Raw genomic sequence first — 19,778 nt, 5'->3', positions numbered from 1 at the left:
TATTTCTCTTTATTTATTTGTTTATGTTTTTGCAAAAAATCTGATGACGTTACATGAATACATGGTGATCTATTGTGTCGGTATTGTGATTACAAGAATACATGTTAAATAAAATAGAGAACAGAAAATACTCACATGAAACTTAAAGGGTAACTATGGTATTGTTCAACCTGGACCCTACTTCCCCATGTTTTCAGTGTCCAAGTGACTAATGGAGGCAGTAATATCAAAGGCATAATCTACTGACCTACTGACCTCTGACAGCTTTGTGTGCCTTGCTGATGCTAGTCTAGTGTACAAAGTTATTAATGATCTGGCTGCTCCTCCATTAAAAGAGTTAATAAAACTGCACTCGGACAGTGGGAGGACATCTAGGGGTTTCATCTCAATGTTATAGTTGTATTGTTGTTGCTGTTATTGCTGCGATGACTTGGTGTTGTGTTGTCTTGCTATTGTAACTGCTGAAGCCGCTGTGTCATGAATACGTTCTATTTTGTAGTATTGTTCTTTATATAATAGTGTCTTTTAGCAGCAAAATTTGTTCTCTGTTTCCTGCCCAGGGTCTACAGATGAAAAGTAGCTTATAGCTAACTTGCATTTAAGTATCTGTGCATTGTCCCTGTTAAATAAATAAAAAATAAATAATAAATTAAAATTGGTCTAACAGTGCTAGAGTGCTGCAGCTAGCAGCCACAATACAGGCTGCAATGTAAACACTTGGGGCATGTTCACACTGTATATTTACGTCCACTAAAAGTGTTTGGTTTTTTTTGCCACTGACAGGCTCAGATTGTTATTCTAAGTGTCTGACAACATTATAAAAGGATCCCTACAAAGATGGACCCGTTTGTTAGAGTAAGATCCTTTTTTTGTTTAACCAGAAACATTCCCAAAATCACCACCACCAAATCCACCAGATTCCATTTAAATAAACAGTTATTTTATCATCATAAAACAAACCTCATTCAAAGTTGACAGGAAAAAAAAAATCACAAAAAACATTTTTGTCTTTTGACTGTTCCAACAATTGCCAACTCTGGTTTGGTTGAAATAGTTAAAAATAAACCCTTAATTCACCCAGTCAGGCGTAAAAATATGCTTTCTCTGTACATGCTAAAATTACAGTTTATTTAAATGGACTCTGGTGGATTTGGCAGTTTCTAATTAAACAAAAAGGATCTTACTCTTTAACAAACAGCCCTCTGTAGGGATCCTTTCCATAATGCTGTCAGACACACAGAATAACACTCTGAGCCTGTCAGTGACAAGCAAGCACTCTTTGTAGCCGTAACGAAGGTGCACAAATGTACCAAATGGTCACAGTACAGCCTGTTTCGCGGCTCCCGGCTGCAGTGCTATTGCTCAGTACTAAACCAATTTCAAAAAGTGTTGTCTCGATTAGCCACATAGACAGAAAAAACACATGGTGAAACAGGGTCCAGGTTAAATAATACCGCGCAGTTACCTTTTAATTTCAACATGTCATTAAAAACTGGCAAACAGTGTATCATCCATATACTGCTAAATTCTGTTTATGTGTGACACCTTTTACAAACAGTGGATCTTATAACTGGATCACATTATTTACATCTGACATTAACCTAGTTTATAAAATACATTTACCAGTGATCAGTGACTATCTAAACAAACTTTCAACAAACAAATTTCACCTGTATGCTCTATTAAACAATCGTCTCATGATGATACCACAATACCATACAGATTTGTACTGCTCCTTGTAGTAGCAATATATACATCAGTTTCCTATATAAAACTATATATATATCTGCTCACTCAAACTATATAAGAGACCCTGTTTTTGTCATCCAAACTGAGACAAAAAGAGGTTTTTAAAACCCATTACGATGGGTTCAGTTTGGGGGGTTTAGAGGATCCATTGTCTAACCTGGGACACAACAAATGTCCTACAAAATCTAGAGTTTCTTAAATCAGCATCCACTGCAACGAAGGCTCTGATTACAGACAAAAAAAATGTATGCAAGTAAAAAAATTCACAGCAGCCACAAACTAGTCAGAGAGAGAAAACATAATCAAAGCTACAAGCAGCGGTGAACAGACCCTCGTACTCCACGTACGTTGGGGGTATAGGTATAATGCTGGTCTACACGTCCATGCATTTCAGTGAAAGTCACACCCAGCACGCAGGAGTTAAATGGTACCTCTTGCTTGGAGTATGTGGAAATGTCCTACTGCAAATTTTGGGCCACTTCCTGTATCCACTATGTGGCGCTATAGAGCACACACTAATCACACATCATGTTGCTGTATATCATATGTATACCACACCATATTAACTTCATGTAACTCTGATGATCTTTTCTACGTGACGCTGACTTCCTGTTGTCAGTGGATGGCGCTATGATGATGAATTAATATTGTCATGTAGATGTCTTCAGACCTAGATTCTTATCTAGCATGTGAAATCTGGGGCAGAATGGATTATGCAAAGTCATGTTACAACAGCTTCCTGTGTCATGTTGAAACAAAGAATTTAGCTTAACTTCCATAGCAAAGCAATTCCTCAAAAACACAAACACTTTGCGATTTGGCATTTTGAAGGTCTTCAGATTCTGCAGCCAAACGTTGAGATGGATGTGTTAAATTCTCTAGGATTCATTAGGTTCCACACCTGTACAGTGCTGGCAATGGCATGTTCTCACATGACCTTTGACATCATCGTTGGAGCTACTGACCTTTCCTTCGCAATTAAGTCTAAGATAAATTGGAGGGTTACACCCCTCTAATCTGAAACGAATCTGAGAACCGAGTTCTATCAAGTTTGCTTAAACTTAAATGCACATTAAATTAAATTATTAATGATTAAAAATGTCCAACAGTGGAGCTAATTATAACCAATTACAAATATGTCCAATCCAAGATGGCTGACTTCCTGTTGGGCGAAAAAACTCTCCCCTACACACACGGCACATAGGAGAGGTTTCAGTTCTGCAACCTCACAGCTAGATACCACTAATCTTTATGCATTGGACCTTTAAATAGAGCACATATTGATTGCAGGTGTAGACAGCAGATTATCACTCAGCTTCTTAGTCTTTGTCACCATTGACGTATTCGACCTCATCTCTCTCAAGATTTATCATCATCATTATCTCAGAAACAGAAAAGGAGGTGACGTTTTACTGGATCTAACACAAAGACATTGACGAGTTTGACGAGTCCATCCTGATCCTGAAGGCAGGGTAGACCGGCTCAGTGAATGTGGTGTAAAAGGTGTAGATGTGGGTCAGTTTATCAGTGGAGACTCCGTAGAAGGACAAGGTGCCAGCATGCCAGTCCAGGTACACTCCCACTTTCTTTGTGGGAGGCACAGGGATGGACACTCGCCTGTTACTGTGCAGGACAGAGTAAGCACTATCGGAGCAGCTCAGACTCCAGGACTGATCATTCATCCCCAGACAGCAGTCGTCACTGTTTCCTCTCCTTTTTATTCCTTTGTAAGCCACTGCTATGTAAACATGTCCTTTCCACTCGACCTCCCAGTAACAGCGACCATTCAGACCTCTGGTACACAGCACCTGTTTCCAGTAGTCAAATCTCTCTGGATCATCAGGATACGACTGCGTCTCTTTGCCCACTGTCACCTTCCTGTTGTTGTCGGACAGGATGAGTTTTCTGTGTGCTGTGTTTGGGTCCAGTGTGAGTTTACGGGCATCTGATCAAGAGAAGAAGACATTACGATTAGCACTGTCACTGTCACACAGCATATTAGCATGGTGATGTTAGCATTTAGCTCAAAGCACTGCTGTGCAGTCTCAGAGTTGCTAGCATAGCTAAAGATACTTGGGGTTTCATATCTTCTTTGTTTGGTCCAGGCTTTTGAACTTTTTATCTTGATCTGAATCAAAATGACAGGCGTGAAACTTCCCACAGACCACAGCCTGGACTTAGCCACCGAAGTTTTATCTGATGAAAGAGGTGGTCTCGGCAGAACAAGCTGACCCATGGTCTAGTTCGTTTCTTGTGTTAAACATTTTTTGGATGGCTCAAATACAGGCAGTTCTGACAGGCAGTCCTCTCGTCTTGAAATGATTCTCCAAGAGGATGAGACAGAGGATTCGTGAGGTTGGGAGATGTAGAGATCAAATGTATACAATGTGACAAAACAGCAACTTTGGTTAGACTTTTTGATGGTGGAGTGAAGTTTGACCATGGCTAAAAGGTAGAAAGGAACAGCTACCTTCACTGCCATAGACACTAGGGCCAGAGTCTTACACTACATGCCAGTTGCAACATGGAATCAGTGTGGTGAATGGAGGGCTAAGCGGTGTGGGAATACTTGGGAAGACAAAAACCAGATAGGCAGCAGTATTTTGGACTAGTTTAAGAAGTCTGCTGGCAGACACAGGGGCTCTGACAAGGAGGTAGCTGAAGTAATACAGGCAGGAGACAACATGTGCCTCTTTGAGTGCTATGGCTGCCTCTTAATGGAGGAGGTGTGAACCCTGCTGATGCTGTACAAGGTACATTTACAACGTTTGCTAAGAAGTTCGTCATCCTGGGTCACACCCAGGGTCCTCGCTATAATTGGGATTTCTGCAATATTATTAATAGCAACAGACAAGCCTCAGTGTGTCCATCCTTCAAAGGAACACAAGCTCATTCTTGTCTAGGTTGGACTTCAGGTGGTGCCTTGATATCTATCCAAGATGTCTACTCAGCAAGCAGCATTACATGCTTCCACTGGAGGGTCCAATAAGGGGGAGAACGAGAATAGCCAAGTAGTAGAAGAAGCCATGCGACTATATGACTGAACAAAGCTTACTTGTGAAGAGGGACATAACGAAGAGGCCCAGAACTACGCCCTGTGGAACCCCTATAACCAGACAGTGATCCTTTCCTTGCAAACTGTTAGGATCAACACCATAAGTAGAATGCAAACAGAAAGAGCGCAGAGTGTGAGACACCAAACCCCTGAAGGGTGAAAAAAGCAATGAGTCTTTATCCAACAGAGGTCCACAGGCGTGAGGAGAGAAGAGATGAGTTCATTCTTGCAGTATGTGGTGCCTCTGTCACTGCAAGGAGGGCTGTCTGGGCAGAGTGGCCAGACTGGCGGGGGTCCAGAAGGTTGTTCTCAAGGAGGTATGCAGACACTTATTGACAAATGGCTTGAAATGTCTCAGAAATAAAGAAAAGAGGGGTACAGGTCTAAAGCTGTTGACGTCTTCTGACATCAAAAGGTAGTAGTTACAGGCACACTCAAAGAATGCAGACAAGGTAAGTGGTTGGCTACCCCTGGCCTGAACATATTGTCAGTTAAAATGAATTGTGTAATACCTGTTGTCACTATTTAAAAAAGAAAAACACACACTTACACTTCTTCAGACCAGATTTCATTGACTGTGATCCACCGGGCTCCATCCTGGTGCAAAAACAAAGTCAGATCAGAACCTAACAACTTCAGTGACTTTTCAAACAACTTATATTTGCATATTTTGACCTCTCGACTCAAACAAACTCAACCTGAACCCTTGTCTGTCCTTACCTCAGAGTTTGCAGTCTCCAGCTTGGATCATCCTTTCCATCAGAAAGTAGCTTCACTCCTGAGTCTCCTGGATTATTGTAGCTCAGGTCCAGCTCTCTCAGATGAGATGGGTTGGATCTCAGAGCAGACACCAGAGAAGTACATCCTTTCTTTGTGATCAGACAGCCTGACAACCTAAACACACACACAGTTAGGAGTATTTTACTTGCTCCTGCTTTTTATGGAAACTGATTTTGCAATTAGTCTTTGTAAAAGGAGTTTTATGAAAAACTCGACTCATGGTATATGCCTCCACAAACCAGTCAAGTTGCTGTTTACATCAATTTCTGTCCAGACTCACATGTAGCCGTGACAGCAGACAATGCTTCAAATTTGGATGCTGCTGCAAAGAAACTACAAATTCTAAAACATGGATGCTTCACATACGCAGCACAGATGATCTAGACAACCAGCACAGTGGTGGACACCCAAGATTAGAGTCACCAATTCAGTATCTGAACAAATGTCTCCCCTTCTGTTTCTAAGATATTATGTTGCGTCAACTGAGCTTTGACCACCAAAATCTGATCAGTTCATCCCTCAGTCCAAGTGGATGTTTGTGTCAAATTTAAAGAAATTTCGTTGAGGCGTTCTTGAGATATCACACTCACGAGAAAGAGATGGACAGACGGATGGATGGACATTGCCAGTGCGGAGGCAAAACAAGGGTCTAAGTCTAAAGTGAGTACAAACCACAATTCAACTGGCTCCTCTCCAATTAATCATGGAGCAGTATTTTCCCACTTGTTGTTGTGCACTGTGGTGCATACCCACTGCTTCTCCCTGGTCCACTTTAAACCTCCAACACTTCTTTAACTACAGATGGTGTTCCCTACATGACTCTTCTCAAGACTCTTTTGTGTACAGTACATATTTTAATATCAAAGTGAAAGTTTTTGTCTGGAAATATGGAACATGTTTAAACCATGTTAGCTGTGAACACAATGGTCATCTATTGAACAAACTGATGAATCCTGACCTGAGAACCTCCAGTCTACAATTTGGATTCCCCAGTCCAACACAGAGCAGCTCCACTCCTGAGTCCTGCAGGTCATTGTTACTCAGGTCCAGCTCCCTCAGACTGGAGGACGGAGAGCTCAGAACTGAAGACAGAGCTTCACAGCTTCTCTCTGACAGATTGCAGCAACTTAGCCTGAATGAGAATTAACAAAAAAAAAACAACTATAGGATATTTCTTAAGTTTTAATAAATGTAATTTATGTAGTTGGTTTTTAACCTACAGAGCCTTGGTGGAGACTTTGACCACTGGCAGCAGCCTCAGAAGAGCCTCCTCTGAAGGTGAATATTTCTTTAAGTCAAACACCTCCAGATCTTCCTCTGATGACAGCAACATGAAGCACAGAGCTGACCAGTGACAAGGAGTGTATTCATATGGGGACAGACGTTCTGAACTCAGCCACCGTTGGATCTCCTCCACTAGACAACCATCCTTCAGTTCATTAAGACAGTGGAACAGATTGATGCTTCTCTCTGCAGACAGATTCTCACTGATCTTCTTCTTGATGAACTGGACTGTTTCCTGATTGGATTGTGACCTGCTTCCTGTCTGTGTCACCAGACCTCGTAGAAGAGACTGATTGCTTGGCAGTGAGAGACCCAGGAGGAAGCGGAGGAACAGGTCCAGGTGTCCATTTGGACTCTCTAAGGCCTTGTCCACAGCACTCTGGTAGAAATGTTCAGGTCTGATTCCAAACAGTTTAGACCACCGAGAAGTTGTTTGTTCTTCTGCCATCAGGTTGACTCCAGAGTTGATGAAGGTCAGATGGACATGAAGAGCAGCTAGAAACTCCTGAACACTCAGATGGACGAAGCAGAACACCTTGTCCTGGTACAGTCCTCTCTCCTCTTTAAAGATCTGTGTGAACACTCCTGAGTACACTGAGGCTGCTCTGATATCAATGCCACACTCTGTCAGGTCTGATTCATAGAAGATCAGGTTCCCTTTCTGCAGCTGATCAAAAGCCAGTTTTCCCAGAGACTCAATCATCTTCCTGCTCTCTGGACTCCAGTGATGATCTGTCTCAGCTCCTCCATCATACTTGATGTTCTTCACTTTGGTCTGAACCACCAGGAAGTGGATGTACAGCTCAGTAAGGGTCTTGGGCAGCTCTCCTCCCTCTCTGCTCTTCATCACATTCTCCAGAACTGTAGCAGTGATCCAGCAGAAGACTGGGATGTGGCACATGATGTGGAGGCTTCGTGATCTCTTGATGTGAGAAATGATTCTGCTGGCCTGCTCCTCATCTCTGAATCTCTTCCTGAAGTACTTCTCCTTCTGTGGGTCAGTGAACCCTCTGATCTCTGTCACCATGTCAACACAGTCAGGAGGGATCTGATTGGCTGCTGCAGGCCGTGTGGTTATCCAGAGGCGAGCAGAGGGAAGCAGTTTCCCCCTGATGAGGTTTGTCAGCAGCACATCCACTGAGGTGGACTCTGTAACATCAGTCAGGATCTCATTGTTGTGGAAGTCCAGAGGAAGTCGACACTCATCCAGACTGTCAAGGATGAACACAACCTGGAACTCTTCAAACCTGCAGATTCCTGCTTCTTTGGTTTCAGCAAAGAAGTGATGAACAAGTTCCACCAAGCTGTACTTTTTCTCTTTCAGCACATTCAGCTCTCTGAAAGTGAATGGAAATGTGAACTGTATGTCCTGGTTGGCTTTGTCTTCAGCCCAGTCCAGAGTGAACTTCTGTGTTAAGACTGTTTTCCCAATGCCAGCCACTCCATTTGTCACCACTGTTCTGATTGGTTCATCTCTTCCAGGTGAGGCTTTAAAGATGTCTTCACACCTGATGGTTGTTTCTGGTCTGTCTGGTTTCCTGGATGCTGTTTCAATCTGTCTGACCTCATGTTCATCATTGACCTCTGCAGTCCCTCCCTCTGTGATGTAGAGCTCTGTGTAGATCTGATTCAGAAGGGCTGGGTTTCCTGCTTTAGCGATCCCCTCAAACACACACTGGAACTTCTTCTGTAGGTTAGATTTAAGTTCACGGTGCCAAACTGCAGCAAACAATTCTAAAAGAAAGAATGAGAAATATTGTATTAGATTACATTAGACTGTACAGGTCTATTTACTGATACTGACACAATGTTGGAGTACTGTACTGTACTGTGTGCTGTTAACTTGCCTTGCCCTGTACCTGAGTTGAAACAGTAAACGTCATTACCAACTGCTCCTGGTGTCCTGAGTGCTGCAACTGGGTCTTAACACCACCTGTTACACTTTCATTTTGCATGGCTGAATCTTAAATGGCTTTTGTCGATGCAGCGAGGAACTGTCTTTACTGAAAATGGTTTTCCCATAAGTTCCCAAGCCCATGTAGTGATATCCTTTATACAGTCGTGTTGGTTTTTAATGCAGTGTAGTCTGAGGGATCAAAAGTCATGAGTACTCAGTGTTGATTTTCAGCCTTGGCCCTCATGTGCAGCGATTTCTTAAGATTGTCTGAATTGTGGATGGTGAAATCCTACATTTGTTGCAATTGTGTGTCAAGAGCGTTTTTTCTTAAATTACTGGACTGTTTGCCCACACAGTTTTTGACAAAGTGGTGATCCTTATGCCGTCCTTGCTTGTGAGCCTTTCAAGGATCACCCTTTCATACCCAATAGTGGCACTATTACCTGTTATCAGTTAACCGGTTTATCTGTGGAATTTTGCAAACATGTTTTTTGAGCATTCCACAACTTTCCCAACATTAAACATTTATTAAAAGCCTCTTACTGTTCTGAAGAGAGTCAGCCAGCGTCTCCTGCTTCATTCTCCTCAGGAAGTGCAGTGTGATCTTTAAAAATGCCTCTCTGCTGCTCCTCCTCTGCTCTTCCACTTCTCCTCTAACCTCCTCCTCATCTTCACCTTTGCTCTGCTTTGCTTTGGAATCTGGACTCAGAATCTTCTTGAACTTCTTAAGCTCGTTCTTCGCAAAAGCAACAATGTTCTCCTCAAGCAGCTGAAATGAAATAATATTCACTTAACTTTCAACGTATAAACTATCAGCATGCCATGAGTTCCATCTGTCAGTGAATAAAAGTTCACATTTAATGATCTCAAATTTTGAAAAACACGCTTGCTATTTCTCCTGTGGTTAAAAAAACCTCTTCAATCAGTTCGTACCCTTGCTATCGATTCAACTGTCAGACAGGAGGTAAGGAAGGTCCCTAGCCAAGGGGTCACTATCAAGGCACTTGCTTAGCTTGCTAACTAGCCACACTTCCCTTAGCCATTTAGCCTAGGTGATGGATGCATGTTTAGCCTGTTAAGCTAACATAACCGCTTTTTCCAATACAAAATGTTGTCAGTGCCCAAGTATTTGTGGATTTTCCCTTTTTGGGATAAAGACACAAAATATGTTAAAATTGGAAAAGTTTACAACAGTGCCTGGATCCAGTTTCTGTTTGTCAGTAAGCAGCTCACATGTTTACCTTGCGTGGCAGCTGATTCTCACCATATCACAATGCAAAAGCTAATGTTTGTGTCCTAACCACCACCACCACAAATCAGCATCCTGTGAGGAGCTACTGGCAGCTACGGGGGGTGGTTTAGGTTTGACAACACGGAGAGGCATTGTTGTTCATTGTTGTTCAAAACAAAAATGTTGTCTCCTGAAGAGGTTAGCTTAGATGCTGCAATAGCATCAGTTGTATCAACACTGGGGAATATTTCTTTGTTGAAAGAAGAGCAAAGAATGACACTGAAAGATTTTCTCATTGGAAAATCTGTTTTGTTTTTGCTACTTTCCGAGTGACCCTTACCGAGCACGTAGGGTCACATAACATGACATGACATGACATGACATAAAAACATCATGAAAAGCCCTATATAGAGCCAGAGTTTGGTTTGTCCATTCTGGCTATTGTAGAAACACAGCAGTGCAACATGCTAGACTCTGTGGACGAGGACTCGTGCCCTATGTACAGTACAGGCCAAAAGTTTGGACACACCTTCTCATTCAATGTGTTTTCTTTATTTTCATGACTATTTACATTGTAGATTCTCACTGAAGGCATCAAAACTATGAATGAACACATGTGGAGTTATGTACTTAACAAAAAAAGGTGAAATAACTGAAAACATGTTTTATATTCTAGTTTCTTCAAAATAGCCACCCTTTGCTCTGATTACTGCTTTGCACACTCTTGGCATTCTCTCCATGAGCTTCAAGAGGTAGTCACCTGAAATGGTTTCCACTTCACAGGTGTGCCTTATCAGGGTTAATTAGTGGAATTTCTTGCTTTATCAATGGGGTTGGGACCATCAGTTGTGTTGTGCAGAAGTCAGGTTAATACACAGCCGACAGCCCTATTGGACAACTGTTAAAATTCATATTATGGCAAGAACCAATCAGCTAACTAAAGAAAAAGCAGTGGCCATCATTACTTTAAGAAATGAAGGTCAGTCAGTCCGAAAATTGCAAAAACTTTAAATGTGTCCCCAAGTGGAGTCGCAAAAACCATCAAGCGCTACAACGAAACTGGCACACATGAGGACCCAGGAAAGGAAGACCAAGAGTCACCTCTGCTTCTGAGGATAAGTTCATCCGAGTCACCAGCCTCAGAAATCGCAAGTTAACAGCAGCTCAGATCAGAGACCAGATGAATGCCACACAGAGTTCTAGCAGCAGACCCATCTCTAGAACAACTGTTAAGAGGAGACTGCGAATCAGGCCTTCATGGTCAAATAGCTGCTAGGAAACCACTGCTAAGGAGAGGCAACAAGCAGAAGAGATTTGTTTGGGCCAAGAAACACAAGGAATGGACATTAGACCAGTGGAAATCTGTGCTTTGGTCTGATGAGTCCAAATTTGAGATCTTTGGTTCCAACCGTCGTGTCTTTGTGAGACGCAGAAAAGGTGAACGGATGGATTCCACATGCCTGGTTCCCACTGTGAAGCATGGAGGAGGAGGTGTGATGGTGTGGGGTGTTTTGCTGGTGACACTGTTGGGGATTTATTCAAAATTGAAGGCACACTGAACCAGCATGGCTACCACAGCATCCTGCAGCGACATGCCATCCCATCCGGTTTGCGTTTAGTTGGACGATCATTTATTTTTCAACAGGACAATGACCCCAAACACACCTCCAGGCTGTGTAAGGGCTATTTGACCAAGAAGGAGAGTGATGGAGTGCTGCGGCAGATGACCTGGCCTCCACAGTCACCGGACCTGAACCCAGTCGAGATGGTTTGGGGTGAGCTGGACCGCAGAGTGAAGGCAAAGGGGCCAACAAGTGCTAAACACCTCTGGGAACTCCTTCAAGACTGTTGGAAAACCATTTCAGGTGACTACCTCTTGAAGCTCATGGAGAGAATGCCAAGAGCGTGCAAAGCAGTAATCAGAGCAAAGGGTGGCTATTTTGAAGAAACTAGAATATAAAACATGTTTTCAGTTATTTCACCTTTTTTTGTTAAGTACATAACTCCACATGTGTTCATTCATAGTTTTGATGCCTTCAGTGAGAATCTACAATGTAAATAGTCATGAAAATAAAGAAAACGCATTGAATGAGAAGGTGTGTCCAAACTTTTGGCCTGTACTGTAGATATATAAACGGCTCATTCTAAGGTAACAAAAACACAATTCTTAGTTTCAGGTGACTAAAAACTACTGAAAACATAGTTATGAATATTATACTCCACTTATGATAATAGATGCCCCTAAATTATACACTCTGATCCTTTAAATAACAGTTAATGGTGGGTTTGTTCATTACGTACCGTAAATATGGAGTCCAGCCCAGTTTCACTATCAGTGGAAACATCTGACGTCTCCTGGTGAACTCTGTGAAGAAAACATGATCCATTAGTGATGAAAACTGGACTTTAAGTGTCAATAGTGTAAGCAGACACATACACCTCATACGCAAAACCAAAAGGTCTACCACAAGTACCACAAGAACTTTTTTTTTTTTTTGCATTGACTCTTAATATTATTTAATGTTGCATTTAGGAATGTCAGCTATAATTTATTTAGCTTTTGATAACCCGACACCCGTTACCAGTAACTAACCAGTTAATTGTAAGAAAACGTGAAATACAAGAGGCCTTTCCATTTAGTCCGTCACTCCACTGACTTGGTGACATTTAGTGCCACATTTGAAAGCACTACCTGTTTGGAATAATGAAATTTTAATCTTAAGTGATGTAAATCTCCTGACTTTTATTTCATTTTCTTGCTGACAGAGAAGGAGGTTCGCTGCATTAATATGCGTGAACAAAGTGCCCACTGCCCACCCTACATTCTCCACTTATTAGCTAACGTTAGCCTTGACCGCTTTGTACTGCACACCACTGGTTAGGTGGGAGCTAACATTAGCTGGCAATGCTGGTTATTCAGCAAAGAAGTGATAAAAGAAAAAGAGACGTTCTCTAAAGAAACAAAGTCCGAGCTGCATCACATTATAAAAAGATTAAACTTGGGTCCAAATGTGTACAATAGATGAATGAGGAAGAGCTCTGATTATAAAAAGACAGGGCAGACAGATTTAAATAAACAATGCAGTACTGTTACACAAGATACACAGATACACCCTTCTCTAAATTTGTGCTTAAAAGGTTTTGTTGACTTACTCTTGCTGTTTGAAAGCCATGGGGAAATCCATGGAGCGGTCACTCTTCATGGACACACAGCTTGGTGCAGGAGAATCTGCTCTTTCCTGCTCAGTCCTTAAAGAAATGGAGCATTGACAGACAGGTGGAGGTGTTAGAAGCTCAGTGACTGAAGAGAGATCAGGTACTTTTGAGGAGGAAGAAAAAAAAAAGCACTCTCTGAAGAAACAAAGTTGAGGCTGCATCACATTTAAAACAGATTAAACCTGTTTCCAAATCTGTACAATGGATGGACGATGTAGAGCTGTATTATTAAAGATGAGGTAGACAGATTTAAATAAACCATGAATGCAGTACTGTTAAAGTAGCATTATGTCATATAGTTATACTCCATCTTAAAGAATTTGTGTTCAAAAGGTTCTGATGACTTACTTAGAAATTGAATCTTGCTGTTTGAAAGCCATGGGGAAATCCATGGAGCGGTCACTCTTCATGGACACACAGCTTGGTGCAGGAGAATCTGCTCTTTCCTTCTCAGTCCTTAAAGAAATGGAGCATTGACAGACAGGTGGAGGTGTTAGAAGCTCAATGGCCTTAGAAATATTTGTAAGTCTGTGTCTTGGTAACATCCTCTTCATCACAAGACTCTTCTGACTCATAACAGTGTACAGTGGAAGTGGAACTATTAGGAGGAAGTATTAATGGCTATGAAGAGAGGTGACGTGTCACAAGTTAGAACACGTGGCAAACCAAATTTCAGTCAGACCTTAGACGCCATTTCATGATCAAGACTAGAAATACCGCCCCATGGTTATATGCCTCCACGAACCAGTCAAGTTTATCTTACAGTTTACATCCATGCCTGTGAAAACATGCATGCTTCATACTCAACTTCCCCCCAACAGCACAGAAGATCTATACAATCAGCACAGTTTCAAGATTAGTGTCACCAATTCAGTGTCTGACCAAATGTCTCCCCTTCTGTTCCTGAGAATGGCCAAAAAGTGTTTTTGCAAAACATTATGATGTCACAGTGAAGTTGGTCTTTGACCTTTTGGATATAAAATATCATCACTTCATCATTAGACATCATTAGACATATCCTATAAGACATTTCTATGCAAATTTGTGAAAGTTATGGTCAAAAACGTGTTTTTTGTTTTGTGGTCATAGTGACATTCACCTTTGACCATCAAATTCTAATGAGTTCAATCCTGAGTCCCAAAGAAAGTCTGTGCCAAATTTAAAGAATTTCCCTCAAGGCGTTCTTGAGATATTGCATTCACAAGAATGAGACAGACACAGGGACGGTTTTTTCTATGGGTAATGTGGGCGACCGCCCAGGGCGCAATCTATCTCCAAAAAAAAAAAAAAAAAAAAAAACTCGCCAGTTTTCTAGACTACCGCTCATTTCCATGTCAAGTTAGTGGAGTGGGCATGAACTGTTATCACGTTTCAACCAGCAGCAGAAAGGAAAGGCAAATCCTGGCGGTTGTGGGTTGAATGGGGGTCACAGGCAGGAATAGTCCGACTCCAGGTCCAGTAATTTCCTCTGAGACAACATCACACTTTTGACCACTAAAATCTAACCGGTTATCAGTGAGTCCAAACAGATGTTTTTTGCCAAATTTGAAGAAATTCCCTCAAGGCCCTCTTAAGATATTGCATTCACAAGAATGAGACAGCTGCAAGGTCACATAGACCTTTGACCACCAAGTTCTTATCAGTTCATTGTCAAGTCCAAGTGGATGTTTGTGTCATCTTTGAAGAAATTCCCTCAAGGCGTTCAGACAAGGTTATAGTGACCTTGACCTTTGACCACCAAAAATCTTATCAGTTCATCACTGAGTTCAAGTGAATGTTTGTGCCAAATTTGAAGAACTTTCCTAAAGGCCTGCTTGAGTAATGTCTTGAGAATGGGACGGACGGACGGACGGAAGGACAACCCAAAAACAACCCAAAAACATAATGCCTCCGGCCACGGCTTTCCCCAGCATGAAAACAAATGATTGTTTAGATGCTTCTAAAAATGTGCAGTAATTCAACCTCTCTGAGACTTAACCATGGACAGTTCTAACCTCAAGGTGATCATGCTTTTGCCTTCATTGCTCCTCAGTTATTCAGCCCGACCTTTAAACATCCTCCAAACTTCTCTGCTCTGAGGACCTGAGGCTTGGATTGCCATGTCACACTTTCTCAGTCAAGTAACATTTTGAAAATGATCCTAAAAGTGGTGAGCAGCTAATGAAGAAGAAAAAACTATTTTGACCATCTCTGGAGCAAAGTTCTTGAAAGTCTTGCGATGTGTTCACAGTTAGTCTAGAAGCATGAGGACAGTTAAAAGGGTGTTTGACCACACTGCACTCATTCATTCATTATTAGGACAGACTGGCAGAAATAACATTGCAAATAACAAAAAGAGGTGTAGTGAGAAGATGACTAAGAAGAAGAAAAAATGCTCAAAAGGTTCTGATGACTTACTTAGAAACTGGATCTTGCTGTTTGAAAGCCATGGGGAAATCCATGGAGCGGTCACTCTTCATGGACACAAGGCTTGGTGCAGGAGAATCTGCTCTTTCCTTCTCAGTCCTTAAAGAAATGGAGCATTGACAGACAGGTGGAGGTGTTAGAAGCTCAGTGACTGAAGAGAGATCAGGTACTTTTGAGGAGGAAGAACAAAGCACTCTCTGAAGAAACAAAGTTCAGGCTACATCACATTTAAAACATATTAAACCTGTTTCCAAATGTGTACAATGGATGGACGAGGTACAGCTGTATTATTAAAGATGAGGTACAGATTCAAATAAACAATGAATGCAGTACTGTGACAGTAGCATTATGTAATACAGTTATACTCCATCTTAAAGAATTTGTGCTCAAAAGGTTCTGATGACTTACTTAGAAATTATTTCTTGCTGTCTGAAAGCCATGGGGAAATCCATGGAGCGGTCACTCTTCATGGACACAAGGCTTGGTGCAGGAGAATCTGCTCTTTCCTTCTCAGTCCTTAAAGAAATGGAGCATTGACAGACAGGTGGAGGTGTTAGAGTTAAGTTACAACACACAGTAAACCACATTTCAATCAGACCTTAAAAACTATTTCAAACCTGATCAGGTTTTTGACTAGAAGCCAAAAACTTTGAATCCAAGAAACAGAAACATTTGTGAGAGTCTGAATGAGTAACATCCTCCTCTTGAACACAGCACTGAGACTTTCCTGACTCTTTACTGATTTTACACAGACTTTTAACATGGACAGTCCTCTTCATCTTACCTCTCATCTCCCTCAGGCAGAGAGGTGCTGAAGGTCGGGACCCCCTCATCTTCCTCCTCAGACTGACTCATGGTAGACAGTACACCTAAACACAAACACACCCAACATGTTGTATTAGCTGGGCTGATAACAAATAATGTCTAAGACCTAATTAGACCTAATAACAAGGTCTAAATTACAATTGTGATCCATCCTGTCAGTAGAATTCTAGTGAGAGATCCGTTCAAGGTCCAATAAATCAGATCCTTAACCTCAGTGAAAGTAGCAGAACTACAGTGTAAAAATCACAAGTCCTGCCTTTGAATTTAAAAACTGAATATTTAGCTCATAATTAGTTGATTTAACAATTAGTTCATTGGCAGAAAAATAGTTTTAATAGTTACAACCGCTCCGGTTCAAGTTCCTCCAAAGTCAGGATTTGCTGTTTTTTTCTGTTTCATATGATTTTAAACCGAGCATCTTTCAGATTTGAACAAAATAAGACTCAGAATAGACTAAATGATAATCAGTTAATAATACTGGTGTTGCAGCTGGTCACGGTGGAGCTGACTTTACTTTATGTGCAATTAAGCTTTCATCATATTCTGATTAAAGGTTCTGTGTACAAATCTTTCTCTGCAAAGTAACAGGCTGCAGTAACTAAAGCTGTCAAAAAATATTGTGAAGTGTCACTTGTTAAAGTAGAAAGTGAAAGTAACTCAAAATTGAATGTAAAAGTACTTAGTGTCCACTGCTGCTGGACTGCACGGCTGCGTTTCACTCTGAGTAATCAGGAAAATAAAAACCTGCTGACTTTACATCCACATCAAGTGACCAGGACGTTTTTCCTTCATCAGAAGAGAAACACTGACAGAGAGACGAAGATAATTCCTTCCTGTAACTCACTGGAGTCATTTCACCCGACACAGTCTGCATAATTCACCATCAACAAAAAAACCTGTATGACAGCAAACACTATTATTGTAGAAGGACAAAGTCCCAGGACATGTGATGTTTACAGTTGGTGAAGCATGGTGGCCCCGCCCTCTCCTGTATTGCAGCTGCCGCCCTTGTGGTTACTGCTCCTCCTATCAGAGTCAAGTTCCTCTTATCATGACTGCTCTGCTGTGCTGCCCTCCTCAAAAACAACTTTCTAACCCACTATCTTCTACCAGCTGTGGGTCTGTCACATGACCTGTCTCTCCATTCACCTACTTCCATTTCTCCTCAGTGTTTTCTTTTCTTTTGCATTTCTCTCGGTATTTCTCAGAATTAAACATTCAGCAGTTATGTTTTTGACACCACAGTGTTCACATCCACACAGCTTCTATTGAGCTTGTTTCCCAGCTTGTCCACTAATGAACCCACAGACCCACATAAATGTGACATCTGTACCTTTTTTTTTTTACTGTGTTAACTTGTGTAATTTCTTTACGCATCAGCTGGTAAAGGTGGAGCTGATTTACAGTATTTTATCTGCAGGGTAGGCTCGTCTGAACTTCACCCTGGGGATCAATAAAGTTTGATCTTAATCGCAATTTATTTGTTGATTATGCTTTTTATTGTTAATCTGAATTTGCAAACTAAAATGTGACTTAAATATCTAATAAATGCAGTACAGTGGAAACAGAAGGCAGCAGAAAATATTCGGTTAAGTACGAGTACCTCTGCAGTAGCTGACTAAATGTAGGTTCATCTTATTTAATCATATGTAATTGTTGATGGCTGGAATCTTGTTTGACCATTATTTCAAGACAAATGTCTCAATCTGTCAAACGTCACTACATCAGGTATAAAATAAAAAGTGGAACAAGTCGCTGTCACTAGCTGTGACTGTCACTTCATGTTTGTTGTGGAGATGTTGTCCAGCAACAGTAACACACAAAGAACATCAACACAAAACGGTTTATAAAGAACATTGTTGGAACCAGGACGGACATCTTTTTAGTCTGACTGCGCAGCAGAACACTGGGGGAGTGGTCTAGTACATGGCGAAGGGTAGCACTACTAATATCACAAGCATAATCCGACCGAAACACCAAAGAATTAAATATATTTAACAGTTTGTTACAATAGCTTTTTGTGTGCAGACGCCGTGCGCTCCGACTCAGGAAGTGAAGTGAAACTAAAAGCCTCTACGTCCGCAGACAATAAAGATGCGACGCAGTAGGTCTTGGATAGTTATATTTGATACCCGGATGTTTATCGGTCTGATATTTGGCTCATTCGAGTTGATCTGCGCCTCACCTGGGAAGTGGACGGGACCACGCGACTGCAGCAGGAGGCGGTTAAGATGTCGGGTTTCCCGAATGTTTGCACCAGCCTTCAGTCACTGCGGTCAAGCCAGCCGTGGTTCGCTTTTGCTTGGTCAAATCAGCCCCACGTTTTTTTCTAGTGCGCGAATCTACCAACACTTACGGTAATCGTAATGAAACGGCTCTGAAGAGCTGCTGGCAGTGACTATGGGTCAGACTGCAGAGGGAAAGTTGAAGGATATTTTGCCCAACTTTGACGTAGAATACAAAACGTATTTTCCATAAGTAGTCCATGATTCATATACCGCTGAACTTAGTACTTCCTAGACTACATGCATGCATAATATGAAGTACTTTTACTGTGTACCTTTTGAGTAATCCTTTGTCAAAATCCTTAACAGATGACAAGATTAAGGATATTTCACCCAACTTTGATGTGGAATAAAAAACTTATTTTCCATAAGTAGTCCAAGATTCATATACGGCTGAACTAAGTACTCCCTAGACTACGTGCATGCATAATATGAAGTACTTTTACTGTGTACTTTTCGAGTAATCCTTTGTCAAAATCCTTAACAGATCACAAGATCAAGAATATTTCACCCAACTTTGATGTGGAATAAAAAACTCATTTTCCATAAGTAGTCCATGGTTCATATACCGCTGAACTAAGTACTCCCTAGACTACATGCATGAATAATATCAAGTACTTTTACTGTGTACTTCTCGAGTAATCCTGTGTCAAAATCCTAAACAGAGGATAAGATTAAGGATATTTCACCCAACTTTGATGTGGAATAAAAAACTTATTTTCCATAAGTAGTCCAAGATTCATATACTGCTGAACTGTGGTATTGCTCCCTTTTTGTTAAGTAAAAGATCAGAGTATTTCCTCTAACACTGTGTAAATCTGAAACTTGGATTCATGAGTAGGTGTTTTTCCAGTCATAACACCCCAAGCACATACGGCCATGGATACAACTTGAGAACTGAGTTGACCATCAGCCAGCAGACGTTGACTGTGGTTGACTAGGAGCAGAAGAGAAGAGAAGAGCTGAGATAGATTTGCCAATCCTAGCTGACAGTAACATCAAGAAGATGGAGCACCAAAAGATCCCAGGGCTGGGAGACCACGGTGACAA

At 41.4% G+C, this 19,778-nt stretch overlaps 1 protein-coding gene across 13 annotated transcripts; it reads right to left on the bottom strand.

The window, feature by feature from the left end:
- Positions 1-21: 21 nt before the first annotated feature.
- LOC125892650 (NLR family CARD domain-containing protein 3-like) lies at positions 22-18,765 on the bottom strand. 13 transcript variants are annotated; one of them, XM_049582746.1, is made up of 13 exons: positions 18,629-18,765; positions 16,403-16,487; positions 16,027-16,134; positions 15,610-15,717; positions 13,561-13,668; positions 13,150-13,245; positions 12,298-12,361; positions 9,309-9,534; positions 6,805-8,602; positions 6,543-6,716; positions 5,525-5,698; positions 5,355-5,401; positions 22-3,694 (listed from the first exon to the last, which is right to left on the bottom strand). In XM_049582746.1, the coding sequence occupies exons 2-13, from the start codon at positions 16,471-16,473 to the stop codon at positions 3,168-3,170; spliced, it is 3,501 nt and encodes a 1,166-aa protein (XP_049438703.1). In that variant the 5' UTR covers positions 16,474-16,487; positions 18,629-18,765; the 3' UTR covers positions 22-3,167. The 13 variants fall into 13 exon arrangements, with proteins under 13 accessions (XP_049438703.1, XP_049438705.1, XP_049438700.1 ...); XM_049582748.1 differs by lacking the exon at positions 18,629-18,765 and adding an exon at positions 17,123-18,593; XM_049582743.1 differs by lacking the exon at positions 18,629-18,765 and adding an exon at positions 17,188-18,593.
- Between the last annotated feature and the right edge of the window lie 1,013 nt (positions 18,766-19,778).

Source organism: Epinephelus fuscoguttatus, linkage group LG8, assembly GCF_011397635.1.
Source record: "Epinephelus fuscoguttatus linkage group LG8, E.fuscoguttatus.final_Chr_v1".
NCBI lineage: Eukaryota > Metazoa > Chordata > Actinopteri > Perciformes > Serranidae > Epinephelus > Epinephelus fuscoguttatus.
This window is presented reverse-complemented; position numbering and strand designations above follow the sequence as displayed.